The 19,594-nt window shown below is 38.2% G+C and overlaps 1 protein-coding gene across 2 annotated transcripts in view; it reads left to right on the plus strand.

Annotated features, from left to right (window-relative positions):
• The window catches only part of GPAM (glycerol-3-phosphate acyltransferase, mitochondrial), a 148,732-nt gene that overhangs the window by 57,805 nt on the left and 71,333 nt on the right, over positions 1-19,594 (plus strand). For both annotated transcript variants that reach the window (XM_053692742.1, XM_053692743.1), the window contains exons 4-7: positions 1,988-2,061; positions 4,397-4,510; positions 5,904-6,044; positions 6,259-6,358. In XM_053692742.1, the coding sequence (XP_053548717.1) occupies positions 1,988-2,061; positions 4,397-4,510; positions 5,904-6,044; positions 6,259-6,358 (429 nt within the window). The remainder of the gene's footprint in view (positions 1-1,987; positions 2,062-4,396; positions 4,511-5,903; positions 6,045-6,258; positions 6,359-19,594) is intronic.

The following is a 19,594-nucleotide window of genomic DNA, read 5'->3' on the forward strand; positions in this document are numbered from 1 at the left end:
TATACATACAGATACACACACACACTACATAGCTTACACTTATACATGCAGATACACACACACACACACACACACACACACACACACACACACACACTACATTGCATACACTTACACATGCAGACACACACTACATATCATACACTTATACAGGATGACACACACACACACTACATAGCATACATTTATACATACAGATACACACACAGTACATAGCATGCACTTATACATGCAGATACACACACACACATACACACTTATAGATACAAATAGACACACACTACATCATATATGGGTATCTGTAACTCATTGTATGAGCTCCTGGGGTTGGCAAGCACATAAGCTGGCAGTCTGAGGCTGCCACTGTTCGTTACCTTGGTGTTGCACTGCTCATCGTATAAAACTGAAGGCATGCTAGTATTATCACCAGGGTTAGACGTCATCTCTACCAGGGGTTAGAGGTCACCATTACCTGAGGTCAGAGGGTATACAGCCTTCTTACTCCTACTTAACCCACACACCATTCCTTTTACACAAGGAATCTAACAGGTATATAACCCTGGGAGAGAAAAGCCAGCTGCTTCTGAGTATGGGCCCAATAGAACTTTATTTTTTTTTATTTTTTTTTAAATACATGGGGCAATTTGGGACAGATGGCTAGCAACCCGGGACAGAGGGACAGATCCCTAAAATCGGGACTCCCCCGCGAAAATCGTTTTGAATAGGACCAAATCAAGTTATTAATATGTTTCTGCAAAAGCTTACCAGCCTTTTTGTATGTCGCTAAACATAGATTCATGTTAATATACTATTTGAATATTTCACATAGTTACCTTTGCATATTGCATATTATTTATTGTTTTAAACTTTTTTGTTTTAATTGTTTTAACTCAACATTTATTGTCATTAATAAATACATGTGTACTACCTATTCACATCCTAGCCCACTTCTAGTTGAGACGCTCAGGCTACATCCATATATTCTTAAAGAAATGAATTTATCAGGTAAGTTCTTACATAAATTATGTTTTTGCAGTTGCTATCTGATAAAGCCAATTAGGGACATATATGTAGCAGGTATAGCCTTGCGAAGTCAGCGGGTGCATTTCAGGTTCAGAGAATTAGAAATTGTTCAATTTTTATAGCTAATTTACATGAAATGGGGGCATGATAAATAAAAAATATATTGCAAATGTGTTTTATTATGCATAATTAAGCATTTTATATAAAAATCTCAAGCTGTTTAATGTCCCTTTGAAGGGATATGAAATTTAAAATGTATCTTTCATGATTCATATACAGTGTACAATTAAAAAATAAATCTATTTACTTAGTTTTCTTGGTATATTTTATTGAAAAGCAGGTAAGTAGGTTCAGGAGCATGCACGTGTCTGGAGCAGTAGTTTAGCAAGAATGCTTTTAACAATGTTATACAAACACTACTGCCATCTAGTGCTCAGAAGGATTCTTGCAAAACTGTTCTTGCAAAACTAAAAAAAGGTAGACCAGGCACGTGCACACTGCCTATCTTGGTATTATCAAAGAATACCAAGATAATTAAGTAAATCTGATGATAGAAGTAAATTGGATTTATTTTTTTAACTTTGTTCTATCTGAATCATAAAAGGAAAAAAAAAGTATATTACAGTCATCAGTTTAAACTTTATTCTTAGGTGCTTAAAGGGGTATAAAGTGAATTTGAAATTTACAGTAGAATATGCAAAAATGCTTCAGAGAATACATAGCCAAGGTTTTGCGATCACTTTTCTTGTTCTCACAGCCTGTCAAGGATACACAGGTATGCCTGATACACATGCGTCTGAATTTGTGCTAGGGACCCGACCGCTGTACATTTCAAAATCATGTCCCTTTAAAAAATGTCATACCTTGACAAGTTGCATGATAGAAAGGAAATCCGTTTTTTGTCTCACATTTGTTTTAAAATAATCATCATTTTAAAGGATTCTCATTTTGTTCTGTTTTACAGGATACATATTATAACTCCACTATCCCATCTTTGGGTCTTCGTAATGTCATCTACATTAATGAAACTCACACAAGGTATTGGAGTCATTGATCTAATTGCTAATGTAAATAAAGTTTTTGTGCTGTATCCTAGATGTGTAACAAATATATACAGAGAGCAGACAGGAGATTTACTGTGTCTAGACCGCATTATAGACACACCATATTGCACCATCTGCTCTGCAAATATTGTTATCACCTGGGTTATGCAAACTATGTTAATCATTACAAGTGAAATATTACGACATCAAAAAAGTACGTTTTGCAATGTCATGATAATTTCACACTAACAAATTGATGTGAATTTATATACCGTAAAATACTTGTTACAAATATATTTATAAAAGAAAATCGTTCCCAAATTCATTTTTTTTTTTTAAAATAACGTTTTTTAAATTGTTTCTAATTGCACTTCCACTTTAATTATATATTGCTTATCCCTCTATATATTCATTCTCCCCCCAGTTTCTTATCTGCTTCTGTATCTTTGACTTGCACTAATACTTTATCGTATTTTTTATGTTTCCTTTTTTTCTGTGTTTATGGGGTTTTTGTTTTTGTTTAGTTTTTTGGGAAATATACATATGTAGCTTGGGATTCACTTTTTTAGGTCCATTTCCCATTATTGCTAAAAGGGACCGTATACACCAATTTTCATATCTGTAAATTATAGACATTACTATAAAGAAGAATATGCACAGATACTGATCTAAAAATCTTGTATAAAACCTTGTATAAACTTACTTAGAAGCTCCCAGTGCTGATGAGGTTAGGCTGGGACTTGGAAATCAGGAAGAGCAGACTCCCACCCCCTCCCATGCATATGAAAAGACAGATTAGCAAACAGGAAGTCTGTAAACGAACATAAACATCTGACACTTTTTTGGGCTTAATTAGGAGTCTGAAAATGATCACAATGTTATTAAAAACATAAGCAAAACTATAGACTGTCACAAAAACACTCAGATATGGATCATCTACAAAACATTTTTGCAAAGAAAAATCTAGTGTACGATGTCCCTTTAAAGGGATATAAAACCCATATTTTTTATTTCATGGTTACGATAGAGAATGCATTTTAAACAACATTCTAATTTACTTCTATTAACAGTTTTTATTTGTTGTCTTAATATCTTTTGTTGAAAAGCAGGTATGTAAACTAAGAAGCTTGCCCATTTCTGGAGCACTATATGGCAGCAATTTTGTAATAAAAATAGATGGCAGCAGTATTTCCGGCCATATAGTGCTCTAGACACCTACCTAGTTATCTCTTCAACAAAGAATACCATGGGAACAAAGCAAATTTGATAATAGAAGTAAATTGAAAACTTATTAAAAATTGTATTCTATGTCTTAATCCTAATAGAAAAAAATGGGTTTTATATCCCTTTAAAATATGCTTTTGTTTTCTGTGCATCCACTTTTTTTGTAAATTTCAGGTGCTTAAAATTAAAGCCATGTGGTTTAATCCTGGAGTGAGATACATATTCGTTTTGGTGGAAACTGTGTATTCTAAGATCATTTCTTAAAATCAACCTCTAAATTTAGAAATGTAAAAAAAGAGCAAATTTAAAAACACCAACAAAAAAAGTAATATTACAGATGTCTTAAAGGGACATAATACTCATATGCTAAATCACATGAAAGTGATGCAGAATAAATGTAAGAAGTGAACAAGAAAATATCACCTGCAAAAAAATTCTTCAGCTCATCAGAGTAAGTGCTGTGTTATATTCCAGCTACTGTCCAGTTTCAAGTTGAGCAGAAAAAACCCCAAAAGCCAATCAGCATTAGTGGTGCTCAGGTAATGCTTTGATTTTGCTGTGATCTCATGAGATCACATAGAACTTACTTAACCCCTTCCTACCGGCACAAATTTGTTACATCGCCCTCCAGTCTGTGATCTCAGTTAGTAAGCCGTAGCTGCTTTAGTACAGCAGAACGACTAGGATGTTTCATGCCGTCCTAACGGCGCTAAAGCCCAGCGCAGTTAGGATGGCATGGAACGTCCTAACGGCATTGGGTAAAACTGAATAGGAAAATAACATGACTGTGCCTGCACATGACACATGCACACTCCCTAGCAAGTCCTGGGACTAGTATCCTGACTGGCTGGTTAAAGTCTCTTTACAAACTTAGGACATTTGAGGTAAAATATCTTCCTTTTTTGCATAGAGATGTTTAGGGTATATTTTCTAGCCTGCTTTTTACAGCTATACTGCATCGCTTTTATGCGTTTCAACATTTGGGTACCATGTCAATATAAATATATATATATCTCCAGGCGCTCTTTGCACGTATTGTGCATATTTGTTTCTTTGTTTATGCTGAGACCCAGTGTTCATGTTGCTGTGTTGTTGTGTTTTTTCAGGCATCGTGGTTGGCTGGCTCGGCGCCTCTGCTATGTGCTCTTTGTACAGGAGAGAGATGTCAGCAAGAGTATGTTTTGCAGTAATATGGCAGAGACTGTGCTGAACCAGAGGAGGTGAGAACAGCCGAGAAAGTAAAGTCAAAATAACACACACAGATGCAAAAGCAAATTTAGTTTATGGGTCACTCCACTCCTCTCCAGATTATCTGTTTCTATTTTAACCTTTATACAATTGATTCACTGAAGAATAGAGAAATTGTATGTTGTGGATTTACTAAACACACTCATCACACAGGGACTGGTGTAGCTTGACAGATTGCTTAATGAATTTTGTCACAGTTTGGACCATTTAGTGCAGAGCCCTTTCCAGTAAAACTCACACTCAACTCTTATGTTGACGTTGGGATTAGAATCTTAAAGTTTGCTAACGATTACAAAGATCCAGCACTGGTAGTGAAAAATGAAACCTAGACCAACTACATTACGGATGTTGCTAGTAAGAGAATAACTAGGGTACAACTTATAACTGTTATTTTTAGGAGGGAATCACTATTATTGAAACAGTTGGCTGCGTCATGGAATTGCAAGTCACACATATGGCTGGTTTACCTAAAGGTCACAGCATAACTATAAAAAGCTACCAAAAAAAATCACATGAATATATGTATGTAAAAACAAGATCTCAAAATAGTCTGCATAGTGGAAAAAAACCAGCCAATCAGCTTCATCAGTGCTGAGTTCAAGCTTTTCTTTGCCGTGATCTCATGAGATTTCACAGAAATCTTGCAAGATTTCATAGTAAACGTCCTTAAAGGGACAGTATACACAATTTTTCATATAACTGCATGTAATAGACACTACTATAAAGAATAATATGCACAGATACTGATATATAAAAATCCAGTATAAAACAGTTTAAAAACTTACTTAGAAGCTTCCAGTTTAGCTCTGTTCAAAAGGTTACTGGAACACCCACTGCAAGTCGGAAATATCACACTCCCCCTCCCCCATTATTTGCATATGAAAAGACCCTTTACACAAACAGAAGCAAGCTGGAGAAGGTATACGTCGGTATTCTCTTAAAACTTTGGGGCTTGGTTAGAAGTCTGAAAATCAGAGCAATGTTATTTAAAAATAAGCAAAACTATCCATTTTTAAAAAACAACAACTTTATGGGCTATATAAATAGATAATCTACAAAACATTTATGCAAAGAAAAAACAAGTGTATAATGTCCCTTTAAGCTGAGGAGTAAAATAACATGACAGTGCATGCATGTACCAGATGCACGCTCCCTTGCAAGTCCTGGGACTAGCATACTTATTGGCTGCTTAAGTCCCTTTACAAGGAGATGTGGCTACTGAGAGAATTGTGCGGTAAAATATCTTCCCTTTTTAATTAGAGATGCACTCTCGTGTACTTTAAAAAAAATTAAATATGAAAACAAAATATTGTTTAAGATTGCTTATGTCAGTATGTGAGTGAATATCATCCGACTCTCTTCTAGGGTTCAGAAGGCTATTGAGGATATTGCTTCTGAGAAGAATACTGTTGGTACCACTGACCAAAAGTCCATCAGCAAAGTGCGAAGGAAAGCAAAAAAAATTCTCCAGGAAATGGTGGCCAACGTCTCTCCTGTAATGATCAGGTAAAACCTGCACCAGCTGTTGGTGAAATCTGACCATCAAAAGTTGTCATATTACATAGTCCTCCTAGAGATATGGTGCAAGAACGTCACTCCAATGTCCCTTAATTACATTTATGGTTCTTACTTATATAATAGTTTTTTTTTAAAGACCCTTATGATCTACAGGTACCTAATAAAGCTTTTCATGGCACAATTTATTTTTTCTGTTTTGCAGACTGACCGGTTGGGTTCTACTGAAACTCTTTAATAGCTTCTTTTGGAATATTCAGGTTCATAAAGGCCAACTAGAGATGGTCAAGAAAGCAGCAACAGAGGTTAGTGTCACACTATATTGTCATTACTGACGCACTAGTGGTGTAGTATTATTATTATTATTATCAGTTATTTGTAGAGCGCCACCAGATTGTCTTGATGTGACTCGGAAACTTGTTTTCTCCAACATAGGTGTGTCCGGTCCACGGCGTCATCCTTACTTGTGGGATATTCTCTTCCCCAACAGGAAATGGCAAAGAGCCCAGCAAAGCTGGTCACATGATCCCTCCTAGGCTCCGCCTTCCCCAGTCATTCTCTTTGCCGTTGCACAGGCAACATCTCCACGGAGATGGCTCAGAGTTTTTTGGTGTTTAAATGTAGTTTTTATTCTTCTATCAAGAGTTTGTTATTTTAAAATAGTGCTGGTATGTACTATTTACTCTGAAACAGAAAAGAGATGAAGATTTCTGTTTGTAAGAGGAAAATGATTTTAGCAACCGTTACTAAAATCGATGGCTGTTTCCACACAGGACTGTTGAGAGGAATTAACTTCAGTTGGGGGAAACAGTGAGCAGACTTTGGCTGCTTGAGGTATGACACATTTCTAACAAGACTTGGTAATGCTGGAAGCTGTCATTTTCCCTATGGGATCCGGTAAGCCATTTTCTTAATTTTCAATATAAGAATAAAAGGGCTTCACAAGGGCTTTAAAGACTGGTAGACATTTTTCTGGGCCAAAACGATTACTTTATAAGCATATTTAATGGTTTATAACTTTGGAGAGTTATTTTAATCTTGGGAATTTTATTAAAAAAAACGGCAGGCACTGTATTGGACACCTTTTTCACTGGGGGCCTTTTCTAGTCATAGGCAGAGCCTCATTTTCGCGCCACTAATGCGCAGTTGTTTTTGAGAAGCAAGGCATGCAGATGCATGTGTGAGGAGCTCAGATCCACTGAAAAAGCTTATTGAAGGCGTCATTTGGTATCGTATTCCCCTCTGGGCTTGGTTGGGTCTCAGCAAAGCAGATACCAGGGACTGTATAGGGGTTAAATGTAAAAACGGCTCCGGTTCCGTTATTTTAAGAGTTAAAGCTTTCAAATTTGGTGTGCAATACTTTTAAGGCTTTATGACACTGTGGTGAAATTTTGGTGCATTTTGAACATTTCCTTCATACTTTTGCGTATATTCAGTAAAAAAGTGTGTTCAGTTTAAAATTTAAAGAGACAGTAACGGTTTTATTTTAAAACGTTTTTTGTGCTTTGTTATCAAGTTTATGCCTATTAACATGTCTGAACTATCAGATAGACGATGTTCTGTATGTTCGGAAGCCAAGGTTCCTCTCCATTTAAATATATGTGATGAATGTGACAAACAAAGTAGGGACAATGATGCCACTGATAATAATGTTGCCCAAAATGATTCCTTAAGTGAGGGGAGTAAGCATGGTACTGCATCATCTCCTTCTATGTCTACACCAGTCTTGCCCACTCAGGAGGTCCCTAGTGAATCTAGTGCGCCAATCCTCCTTACTATGCAACAATTAACGGCTGTAATGGATAATTCTATTAAAAACATTTTTGCCAAAATGCCCACTTATCAGCGAAAGCGCGACTGCTCTGTTTTAGATACTGAAGAGCATGAGGGCGCTGATGATAATGGTTCTGACATGCCCTTACACCAGTCTGAAGGGGCTAGGGAGGTTTTGTCTGAGGGAGAAATTTCAGATTCAGGAAAAATTTCTCAACAAGCTGAACCTGACGTTATTACATTTAAATTTAAATTGGAACATCTCCGCGCTCTGCTTAAGGAGGTGTTATCTACTCTGGATGATTGTGACAATTTGGTCATTCCAGAGAAATTATGTAAGATGGACAGGTTCCTAGAGGTCCCGGTGCCCCCCGAAGCTTTTCCTATACCCAAGCGGGTGGCGGACATTGTAAATAAAGAATGGGAAAGGCCCGGCATACCTTTTGTCCCTCCCCCTATATTTAAGAAATTATTTCCTATGGTCGACCCCAGGAAGGATCTATGGCAGACAGTCCCCAAGGTCGAGGGGGCGGTTTCTACTCTAAACAAACGCACCACTATCCCTATAGAAGATAGTTGTGCTTTCAAAGATCCTATGGATAAAAAATTAGAGGGTTTGCTTAAAAAGATGTTTGTTCAGCAAGGTTACCTTCTACAACCAATTTCATGCATTGTTCCTGTCACTACAGCAGCGTGTTTCTGGTTCGAGGAACTAGAAAAGTCGCTCAATCAAGCATCCTCTTATGAGGAGGTTATGGACAGAGTTCAAGCACTTAAGTTGGCTAACTCTTTTACCTTAGACGCCACTTTGCAATTAGCTAGATTAGCGGCGAAAAATTCAGGTTTTGCTATTGTGGCGCGCAGAGCGCTTTGGCTGAAGTCTTGGTCAGCGGATGTGTCCTCCAAGAACAGATTGCTTAACATCCCTTTCAAGGGGGAAAACGCTGTTTGGCCCTGACTTGAAAGAGATTATTTCAGACATCACTGGGGGAAAGGGCCACGCCCTTCCTCAGGATAGGTCTTTTAAGGCTAAAAATAAAACAAATTTTCGTCCCTTTCGCAGAAACGGACCAGCCTCAAATTCTACATCCTCTAAGCAAGAGGGTAATTCTTCTCAAACCAAGCCAGCCTGGAGACCGATGCAAGGCTGGAACAAAGGTAAGCAGGCCAAGAAGCCCGCTACCGCTACCAAGACAGCATGAGATGCTGGCCCCCGATCCGGGACCGGATCTGGTGGGGGGCAGACTCTCTCTCTTCGCTCAGGCTTGGGCAAGAGATGTTCAGGATCCTTGGGCGCTAGAAATAGTTTCTCAAGGTTATCTCCTGGAATTCAAGGAACTACCCCCAAGGGGAAGGTTCCACAGGTCTCAATTGTCTTCAGACCAAATAAAAAGACAGGCATTCTTACATTGTGTAGAAGACCTGTTAAAAATGGGAGTGATTCATCCTGTTCCATTAGGAGAACAAGGGATGGGGTTTTACTCCAATCTGTTCATAGTTCCCAAAAAAGAGGGAACATTCAGGCCAATTTTGGATCTCAAGATCCTAAACAAATTTCTCAAGGTCCCATCGTTCAAGATGGAAACCATTCGGACAATTCTTCCTACCATCCAGGAAGGTCAATTCATGACCACGGTGGATTTAAAGGATGCGTATCTACATATTCCTATCCACAAGGAACATCATTGGTTCCTAAGATTCGCCTTTCTGGACAAGCATTACCAGTTTGTGGCACTTCCATTCGGACTAGCCACTGCTCCAAGAATTTTCACAAAGGTACTAGGGTCCCTTCTAGCGGTGCTAAGGCCAAGGGGCATTGCAGTAGTACCCTACTTGGACGACATACTGATTCAAGCGTCGTCTCTACCACAAGCAAAGGCTCATACGGACATTGTCCTAGCCTTTCTCAGATCTCACGGGTGGAAAGTGAACGTAGAAAAAAGTTCTCTATTCCCGTCAACAAGAGTTCCCTTCTTGGGAACAATAATAGACTCCTTGGAAATGAAGATTTTTCTGACAGAAGCCAGAAAATCAAAACTTCTAAGCTCTTGTCAAGCACTTCATTCTGTTCTTCTTCCTTCCATAGCGCAGTGCATGGAAGTAATAGGTTTGATGGTTGCGGCAATGGACATAGTACCTTTTGCGCATATTCATCTAAGACCATTACAACTGTGCATGCTCAGACAGTGGAATGGGGATTATACAGATTTGTCCCCGACGATCCAAGTAGATCAGAGGACCAGAGATTCACTCCGTTGGTGGCTGACCCTGGACAACCTGTCCCAAGGGATGAGCTTCAGAAGACCAGAGTGGGTCATTGTAACGACCGACGCCAGCCTGGTGGGCTGGGGCGCGGTCTGGAAACTCCTGAAGGCTCAGGGTCTATGGTCTCGGGAAGAATCTCTTCTCCCGATAAACATTCTGGAACTGAGAGCGATATTCAACGCTCTCAAGGCTTGGCCTCAACTAGCAAAGGCCAAATTCATAAGGTTTCAATCAGACAACATGACGACTGTTGCATATATCAACCATCAGGGGGGAACCAGGAGTTCCCTGGCGATGGAAGAAGTGACCAAAGTAATTCAATGGGCGGAGCTTCACTCCTGCCACTTGTCTGCAATCCACATCCCAGGAGTGGAAAATTGGGAAGCGGATTTTCTGAGTCGTCAGACATTTCATCCGGGGGAGTGGGAACTCCATCCGGAAATCTTTGCCCAAATAACTCAATTATGGGGCATTCCAGACATGGATCTGATGGCGTCTCGTCAGAACTTCAAGGTTCCTTGCTACTGGTCCAGATCCAGGGATCCCAAGGCGACTCTAGTAGATGCACTAGTAGCGCCCTGGACCTTCAACCTAGCTTATGTGTTCCCACCGTTTCCTCTCATTCCCAGGCTGGTAGCCAGGATCAATCAAGAGAGGGCTTCGGTGATCTTGATAGCTCCTGCGTGGCCACGCAGAACTTGGTATGCAGACCTGGTGAATATGTCATCGGCTCCACCATGGAAGCTACCTTTGAGACGGGACCTTCTTCTTCAAGGGCCGTTCGAACATCCGAATCTGGCATCACTCCAACTGACTGCTTGGAGATTGAATGCTTGATTTTATCAAAGCGTGGGTTCTCAGATTCTGTCATTGATACTCTTATTCAGGCTAGAAAGCCTGTAACTAGGAAAATTTACCATAAAGTATGGAAGAAATATATCTGTTGGTGCGAATCGAAAGGATTCCCATGGAACAGGGTAAAAATTCCTAAGATTCTATCCTTTCTACAAGAGGGTTTGGAGAAAGGATTATCTGCAAGTTCTTTGAAGGGACAGATTTCTGCTTTATCTGTTTTACTTCACAAGAAGCTGGCGGCTGTGCCAGATGTTCAGGCTTTTGTTCAGGCTCTGGTTAGAATCAAGCCTGTTTACAAACCTTTGACTCCTCCTTGGAGTCTCAATTTAGTTCTTTCAGTTCTTCAAGGGGTTCCGTTTGAACCCTTACATTCCGTAGATATTAAGTTATTATCTTGGAAAGTTCTGTTTTTGGTTGCAATTTCTTCTGCTAGAAGAGTTTCAGAGTTATCTGCTCTGCAGTGTTCTCCTCCTTATCTTGTGTTCCATGCAGATAAGGTGGTTTTGCGTACTAAACCTGGTTTTCTTCCGAAAGTTGTTTCCAACAAAAATATTAACCAGGAGATAGTTGTGCCTTCTTTGTGTCCGAATCCAGTTTCAAAAAAGGAACGTTTGTTGCACAATTTGGATGTAGTTCGTGCTCTAAAATTCTATTTAGAGGCTACAAAGGATTTCAGACAAACATCTTCCTTGTTTGTTGTTTATTCTGGTAAAAGGAGAGGTCAAAAAGCAACTTCTACCTCTCTCTCTTTTTGGCTTAAAAGCATCATCAGATTGGCTTATGAGACTGCCGGACGGCAGCCTCCTGAAAGAATCACAGCTCATTCCACTAGGGCTGTGGCTTCCACATGGGCCTTCAAGAACGAGGCTTCTGTTGATCAGATATGTAAGGCAGCGACTTGGTCTTCACTGCACACTTTTACCAAATTTTACAAATTTGATACTTTTGCTTCTTCTGAGGCTATTTTTGGGAGAAAGGTTTTGCAAACCGTGGTGCCTTCCATCTAGGTGACCTGATTTGCTCCCTCCCATCATCCGTGTCCTAAAGCTTTGGTATTGGTTCCCACAAGTAAGGATGACGCCGTGGACCGGACACACCTATGTTGGAGAAAACAGAATTTATGTTTACCTGATAAATTACTTTCTCCAACGGTGTGTCCGGTCCACGGCCCGCCCTGGTTTTTTAATCAGGTCTGATGATTTATTTTCTCTAACTACAGTCACCACGGTATCATATGATTTCTCCTATGCAAATATTCCTCCTTTACGTCGGTCGAATGACTGGGGAAGGCGGAGCCTAGGAGGGATCATGTGACCAGCTTTGCTGGGCTCTTTGCCATTTCCTGTTGGGGAAGAGAATATCCCACAAGTAAGGATGACGCCGTGGACCGGACACACCGTTGGAGAAAGTAATTTATCAGGTAAACATAAATTCTGTTTTCTGTTGAGGGCACTAAAGCACAAAATAAACTGGGTGTCTCATTGAAAATATTCAGCTTGTGTATATTTTTTAAGAGAAATCTACATATTCTGCTTATGTTTTTTTTATTATTAAAGGGACGTGAGCGTAAAAAACTCATAATTCAGACAGAACATACAATTTAAAAATGTTTCCAATTTACTTCTATTTTGGTATTCTTTGTTCAGGATATACCTAGGTAGGTGTCTGGAGCAGTAAATGGCAGGAAATAGTGCTGCCATCTAGTGTTCTTGCAAATGGATAACATTCTTGCAAACTGCTCCAGACCTGCATGCTCCTGAGCATACCTCTCTGCTTTTTAACAAGTTCTAAGAAAACAAAGAAAAATTGATAATTGAAATAAATTAGAAAGTTGATTAAAATTGGACACACTATCTGAATCACGAAAGAAAACAAAATTGGGTTTCATGTCCCTTTAAGCACTGAATTGCAGCAATGTTTGCAACAACATATGACAGTTATACATCTAGTTATGTACACTTACCTGAGGCTACCTGTGCTTTCATGGAAAGGACCATAAATCCATTGACGGATAAAGAGGTTTGTTTGATGTTAATAATTCTTCATTTTAAAGTAGACCATTTTTCTTAACCTTTAAAAATTAAAATTTTGGACATCCCCGTCCCTTTTTTGTTTACTGTATGTGCCCTTGTATAAGGGTCTGTTTTGCAAACGTTATGCAACTATGGCTGGTGCCGTATGATTTATCTTAAATTTGTTTTGTTTTTTTAAGATATTCTCAGTTTTCTTGAACTTCCTTCAAAGCTCATATGTTTTAAGAATTACTTAGTGTATTTGTCAGTATTTCTAATATTGTAAACTTTTTTTATTTTATGTTTTTTGTTACTAAATGACCTTTCTAATAACCCAACACACACTGACTGATCACTGGACTCTAACTTATTTACACATATGTCTGGTGCAATATTACGCATCACGGTTATTGTACTAATTTATATAAATTCTTGTCTCCTTACCGTCTGACTGTTAGACTTTTTCTAGTCTCCGCTCAACTGGTATATTAATTAGATGCTGATGTGGCTTAACCTATTAACTGATTTATTTTTCTATGACATCTTGTTTACTGGCTCCAACAGCATTTGGTATACATGAGTTAAATCTACAGAGATTACAGCTGCTTTTGTTGTGGGAATAAAATACAGGTGTTATCTTGACTTTCTGTGCTTGTTTAGTTATGAAACTTTCTTGACAAGTTAACTCATTTTGCTCCCAAAGAGGTTTTTTTTTTTCTTTTAAAGGGACATTAGACTGCTGGGTACAACTACAGTAGCACAGTTACTAGTCCCTGGGCTAAAGTTTTTCCTCCCCTTCCTGCAGCTTTCTTCAAAGATAGTCTCCTATTTTAACCCCTTACTGGTTCAGTTTGGTGAAGCTCAACATCTTGTTAAAGGTGCCGCCTTCTTGGAGCTTGAGTATCAGAAGCAGTGCACATTCATAGATCAGTGACCTCTGCCTTTTTTTACAGCAACTGCTTTGGTTTGCTGTATTTTCCTGATGGCTTTTTAAGTTTTATTTAAAATGTAAATTATGTTTAAAAATAAATAAATATATATTTGTTTATAAATAGAAATAAATAACTGCAAACATGCAAAGCTCTTTTCTTTCTAATGACACGGTGAGTCCACGGAATCATCAATTACTGTTGGGAATATCACTCCTGGCCAGCACGAGGAGGCAAAGAGCACCACAGCAAAGCTGTTAAGTATTGTCAGTATATTTATGAAAATCTTAGCAGTGCTATCCAAATAATATATATAAGTTTATGGCAGGGTTATAAACACAATACAAAGAAATAGAAACCCTTATCAACCATGCACCTACTAGACCATACAATTAATATAAATATCTGAATTCTTTTATTTAGTTAATATCCATAAACATATTGAACTATATTTGCAATAAAAGGAAACTAAATAAAAGTTTATATGCGTTAGAACCAACTCTTAAGATATGCTATTCTTCTTACAAAACCCAGAACAATATACCTTCACAATTCAGCCTTATTTATTTAACACAATGGGACTAAAAACCTTTAACATCCAAGCAATACAATTCTAAACAGTGTTTATAAAACAATAGGATAAAATATATATTCTGCTATTTAACTGCAATTTATCCTAATACAAAATTAACCGACAATATCAGAACTTGTATAGATGAGTTACTTAGCCAATTCAGACACAGATTTGAACAATACCTAGGCTTATAACTACCAATTTAAAATACAATATACTTCACCAATTTTGAACCAATTCGTAGCGGTCTTTAGGTCATCTCATTTGAAAGAAGGTTTTTGCACAAATCAAGGATAAGTTTTAAGCTCCTTGCTGAAGTGAACTTTTTTTTTTTTTTTCAGGTATATCGCAGCCAAAATCAGATCACTAATTTTCAACAAGTTACAGACAACTCTCTCTTGTGCATTCAACACTCCCATTATATAATCATTGATGACATCATGTGGGTGGCACTACGGGAGCTGACCTTCCCATTGGTTATCTGGGAAGTCTAAATCGGATTGGCCCTTGGAAATTTCATTTTTAACAGCCAGAAAGAACCTTCTGGCTGTAGTTCTCGCAACATAACACCAGGTGGCAGCATACAGTACAACATAGCAATACAATACAGCATTTCTGACATTTTTAAGCAAGTTAATTTTTTTTTTTTCATAAAATGGTTATTTAATCAGATTACACTCTCTGCATTAATCATATATAACCCCAATTACAGATGGTTAATATTAGGTTATTTTTTTCTGATTATTCTGATACCAAATATGTTATATTATTAACATTTTATTATATCAAGGCAATTTAATACTGCTAATTAGTAGCTTAAAATGCATTACAATTTTATCGGTATCCTGGCATTTATATGTGAATAATAGCTTATTTTTAATTCAGTATTGTACTGTATTCCAAGTGAATCCTGTCTATGTAGATCTGAAATAAGAAAATAAATGTTAATAATCACTTCTCTTCAGGTCCATAAACATCTATTCATGTTTTTAAACACACAGAGGCTAAGTAAGATCTTTTGTGTTTTCAAAACATATACATCATTTCTATGTATATCTGAATTTATTTCCTATATAAATATCCCCTGCAGCAATCATCCACCTAATACAATGTGCTTAATTTTAATATATATATATCATGAATCATAATGTAAGTCATTTGTCTTCACTGTATTATCCTAACATTCTAACTTTTCAGTAACTTCAGTTGCCAGACTTTTTGTCTCATACTCACCACATGGGGTCAATCCATGAGGAGTTGTAAGAGTCTTTAAAACAGCATATTTCCTGTTTAGCCAGCAGTGCAGATGAGTATTTGATTTTATTTGTGTCACCTTCCCCCAAGAGGGGTTTTTGCAGTAAGTCTTCAAATAGAGATTCAGTGAGATAGAACTGTTGTATCACACGTGTCAAATTCCAAAGGGGTCCTTGAACACATTCTTTTCTCACCTCACCAAATGTTCTGAGGTTATAAAAATCTGTATATATAGTCAAATGAATAGGGTCACTGAGCTATTTCCTTTAGAAAAGAAATGTTTGTGTTTCAAAAAGGCTCTACTGATCGTCAATCCTGATAGACGTGTATTAGAAGCTGTGTTCAACAAACTCATGTTTAATTAATCCTGAGTTCTCATCTAACATATACAGTGTATAAAATATACATATATATATATATATATATATGTACACATATGTAATATTCATCATAATTTTTATATACTCTGACATAAATCCCCCTTCCAACTTCAAATAGATGTAGGACACATGTATTTGAATTGGCTTAAAGTCAGTGGTATTTGATGAGGATCAACCGTATACCTCATAGACAGTCTCTTATGAAGAAAGTTTGTTATTTTGAGCTTTCATGTTTATCAGTTAGGCATCTTTAAATTACAGTATGTCTTTAGTGCATTTGGGGATATGACACTTCATCCTCCCTCTATGACTTGTAGTTGGGACCTGGGATGACATGCCCGCAGTTGATTTATATGTACCCATTTATCTATGAAACCTTCATTTTTGGGGATCCGTATTTTATAGGCCACTGGAGATATTTTGTCAGTAATGACAAAAGGACCTTTCCATGAGGGAAGAAATTTCTTCTCCCTAACCTGATCTCTTCCAAAGTTATAAAGATAAACTTTATCATTTATTTCATATTCCTTTTTGGATGTTTTGAGATCATAATAGGTTTTAGTGGCAGTTGCGGCTCTTTCTAAATTCCTTTGAGCAAATGCAAAGGCATGTTGCAGGTGTCTCCTTAGGTTTTCCACATATTGATGTGTATTGGCAGCGTTTATCAAATTTTGGTCTGATGTACGGTACAGCAGATGCTGAGGTAGAACCATTCTTCTACCAGTCATCAGCTCAAAAGGTGACATCTTGGTAGCACTACTTGGAGTTGCTCTTAATGCCATTAAGACTAGAGGTAGTTTTATATCCCAGTCTTTACCTGTTTCACTCACAAACTTTTTGAGGATTTTAACAATGGATTGGTTGTAACGCTCTACACCACCACTTGAGGCAGCTCTATAAGCAATATGGAGCTTTCTTTTAACCCCTAGTATTTTCCACATTTTTGTCATCACTTCGCTAGTGAAGTGGGTCCCCCGATCTGATTCGATTCTTTGGGGCAAACCAAATCTGGAAAATACATGGTTGATGAGCAACGCTGCACATGTTTCAGCACTATTGTTAGGTGCACTAATGCACTCTACCCATTTAGTGAACAGGCATGTCACTGTTAACATGTACTTGTTACCTCTTGATGACCTTGTTACCGGACCAATAAAATCAATTTGTATATCTGACCATGGCATTACCATCCCCCTTTTCTGCAATGGCGCTCTATGCGTTGGGGCAGTGGGTTGGAACTGTGGACAGATTAAACACCCTTGACAGTAGGTTTGAACATCTTTCAACATGTGTGGCCAAAAAAGCGTAGTCACGCAATATTTCGTACGTGAGTTTGGCACCGCGATGACCAGATGTGGGAGCATCATGGGCATGTTGAAGCATTAGACCTCTGAACTTGGTGGGTACTACCCACTGTTGGATGCCAGTTTTGGAGGTTCTAATTAACAAACCATCCTGTAATTTGAATTGTGATTTAGATTTTATTAAGATTCTCAGATCTTCTTTGCCAATACAATCATCTTTTGAGATGGGGTTGCTTTCAGAATCTTCTATGTGTTTATAGAAGATGCCTACAATGGGGTCTTCTTTTTGACTAGTGATCAGGTCCTCACTAGGAGAATCCTGACTCCATTGTACCAAGTTAGGCTCACTCTGTTGTTTTGCCTGGTTTCTGGTAATGGCTTCTACCTGAATTGCACCCATTAAGTGGTCAATATTAAGGAGTTCTCCAGTTATGGCTCCTTGTTTGGCTAATGAATCCGCAAGGTCATTGCCTTCCTTATCAGGACCTAAAACTCTGGAATGACCCTTGGTCTTTTTCCAGTGTATGGTTAAATCATTGGATACTACCAGATTATCAATCTCGCAGAACAATTTGCCATGCTTGACTGGTTTGTTATTGCTTTTCTGCATGCCATTTCTTTTCCAAGTTGGCAGGTATTCAACAAAACTGTCACGCACATAATTTGAGTCAGTTATGATCACAAATTCATGAATACCATGTTCAATAGCCATTTCAATGGTTTTTAAAACAGCAGTTAGTTCTGCAACTTGACTGGATCTTGGTCCAATGTTGAAACCTACAGATATATTTGAGAATCCGTTTGCCCCAGTTATACCAATGCCAGCGACTAATCTGCGCTCATTATCAATAGTGGCATGGTAAGAACAACCATCAACATATACCCAAGGTAATGTTTGACAATGGTCCTCATTGTACATTTTATATGGGGAAAGCAATTGTTCCTCCAGAAAATCATCTTCTGATAATTCTTCCCCAGGATCTCTAGCAGTACAGTCGTGGAGCTCAGCAAGCCCTTGCGCGACTGGATTCTTTTTATTCTGCTTGTAGCGAATTTCTAAGGGCCAGCCTTGTAAGGAAAGAGTCCACGCTGTTATGCGGCTATTAGACAAATTCCCATCTCTTATTCTCTCACTTTGCAAATATAGCAAAGGCTGGTGGGCCGTTTCTACAATAATTTTCTCGCCCTGTATATAGCTGCGGAAATTTTGTAGAGCCCATACAGTAGATAAGAGGGCTTTTTCGCAATCGTTAAACTTTATTTCTACTGGGGATAGATTTTTGCTCGCATAAGCAATGGCTTTGTTCAAATTATCATGCTTTTGGTATAACACAGCACTCATGCTTACATCTGTGTACCCTGTTTCTAAGTAGAAAGGTTTACCACCTTCAGGGTACACTAAGCAAGGTGCTTGAGTGAGTTTTCTCTTCAGCTCTCTGATGGCTGTCTCTTGAGACTCACTCCAGTGCCATTTCACATCTTTCTTCAGAAGAAGTAGTAGTGGTTTAGTTAATTCCGCATAATTATCAATGAATTTGCGAGAATAATTTGTCATACCCAGGAATGATCTCAATTCCTTTAAGTTAGTTGGGTTTTTAGAATTCACTATCGCTTCTACCTTTTTCTTCTGGGGATTTAATCCGTCAGAAGTAACTTCATGTCCCAAGAAGTTTACACGAGTGCGGCACCATTGAGCTTTTTGCAGGGATAATTTGACACCTGCCCTTTTAAGTTGGCTGAGGACGTGTTTAAGCTCTGCGATGTGTTTTTCAAAGTCTGTGCTTTTGATTAAAACATCATCAACATAAGATAAGGTCCCCCTTTCCAGTGCGTCAGGCATAGCCTTATGCATGAATACAGCAAATTCATGTCCAGAATTTATGTATCCAAATGGAAGTCTCTGGAATGCATACTGAACCTTTTGGAAGGAGAATGCTAGCTTATATTGGTCCTCTTCATGTACCTTTATGGTCCAATATCCCTGTGCACAATCAATGGCAGTGAATATTTTGGATCCCTGCATTTGTGCTAGGCACTGGTCAATGTATGGTACAGGCCAGCCAGACATGTATACTCGTTTGTTTAGCTGTCTTAAGTCAGCACACAAACGCCATTGTCCATTGGGCTTAAGGACACCTAGAATAGGATTATTATAAGAGCTGTGCACCTGTCTGATAATACCTCTTTCTTCCAAA

The sequence above is a fragment of the Bombina bombina genome, chromosome 9 (assembly GCF_027579735.1).
Source record: "Bombina bombina isolate aBomBom1 chromosome 9, aBomBom1.pri, whole genome shotgun sequence".
NCBI classification, from domain to species: Eukaryota; Metazoa; Chordata; class Amphibia; order Anura; family Bombinatoridae; genus Bombina; species Bombina bombina.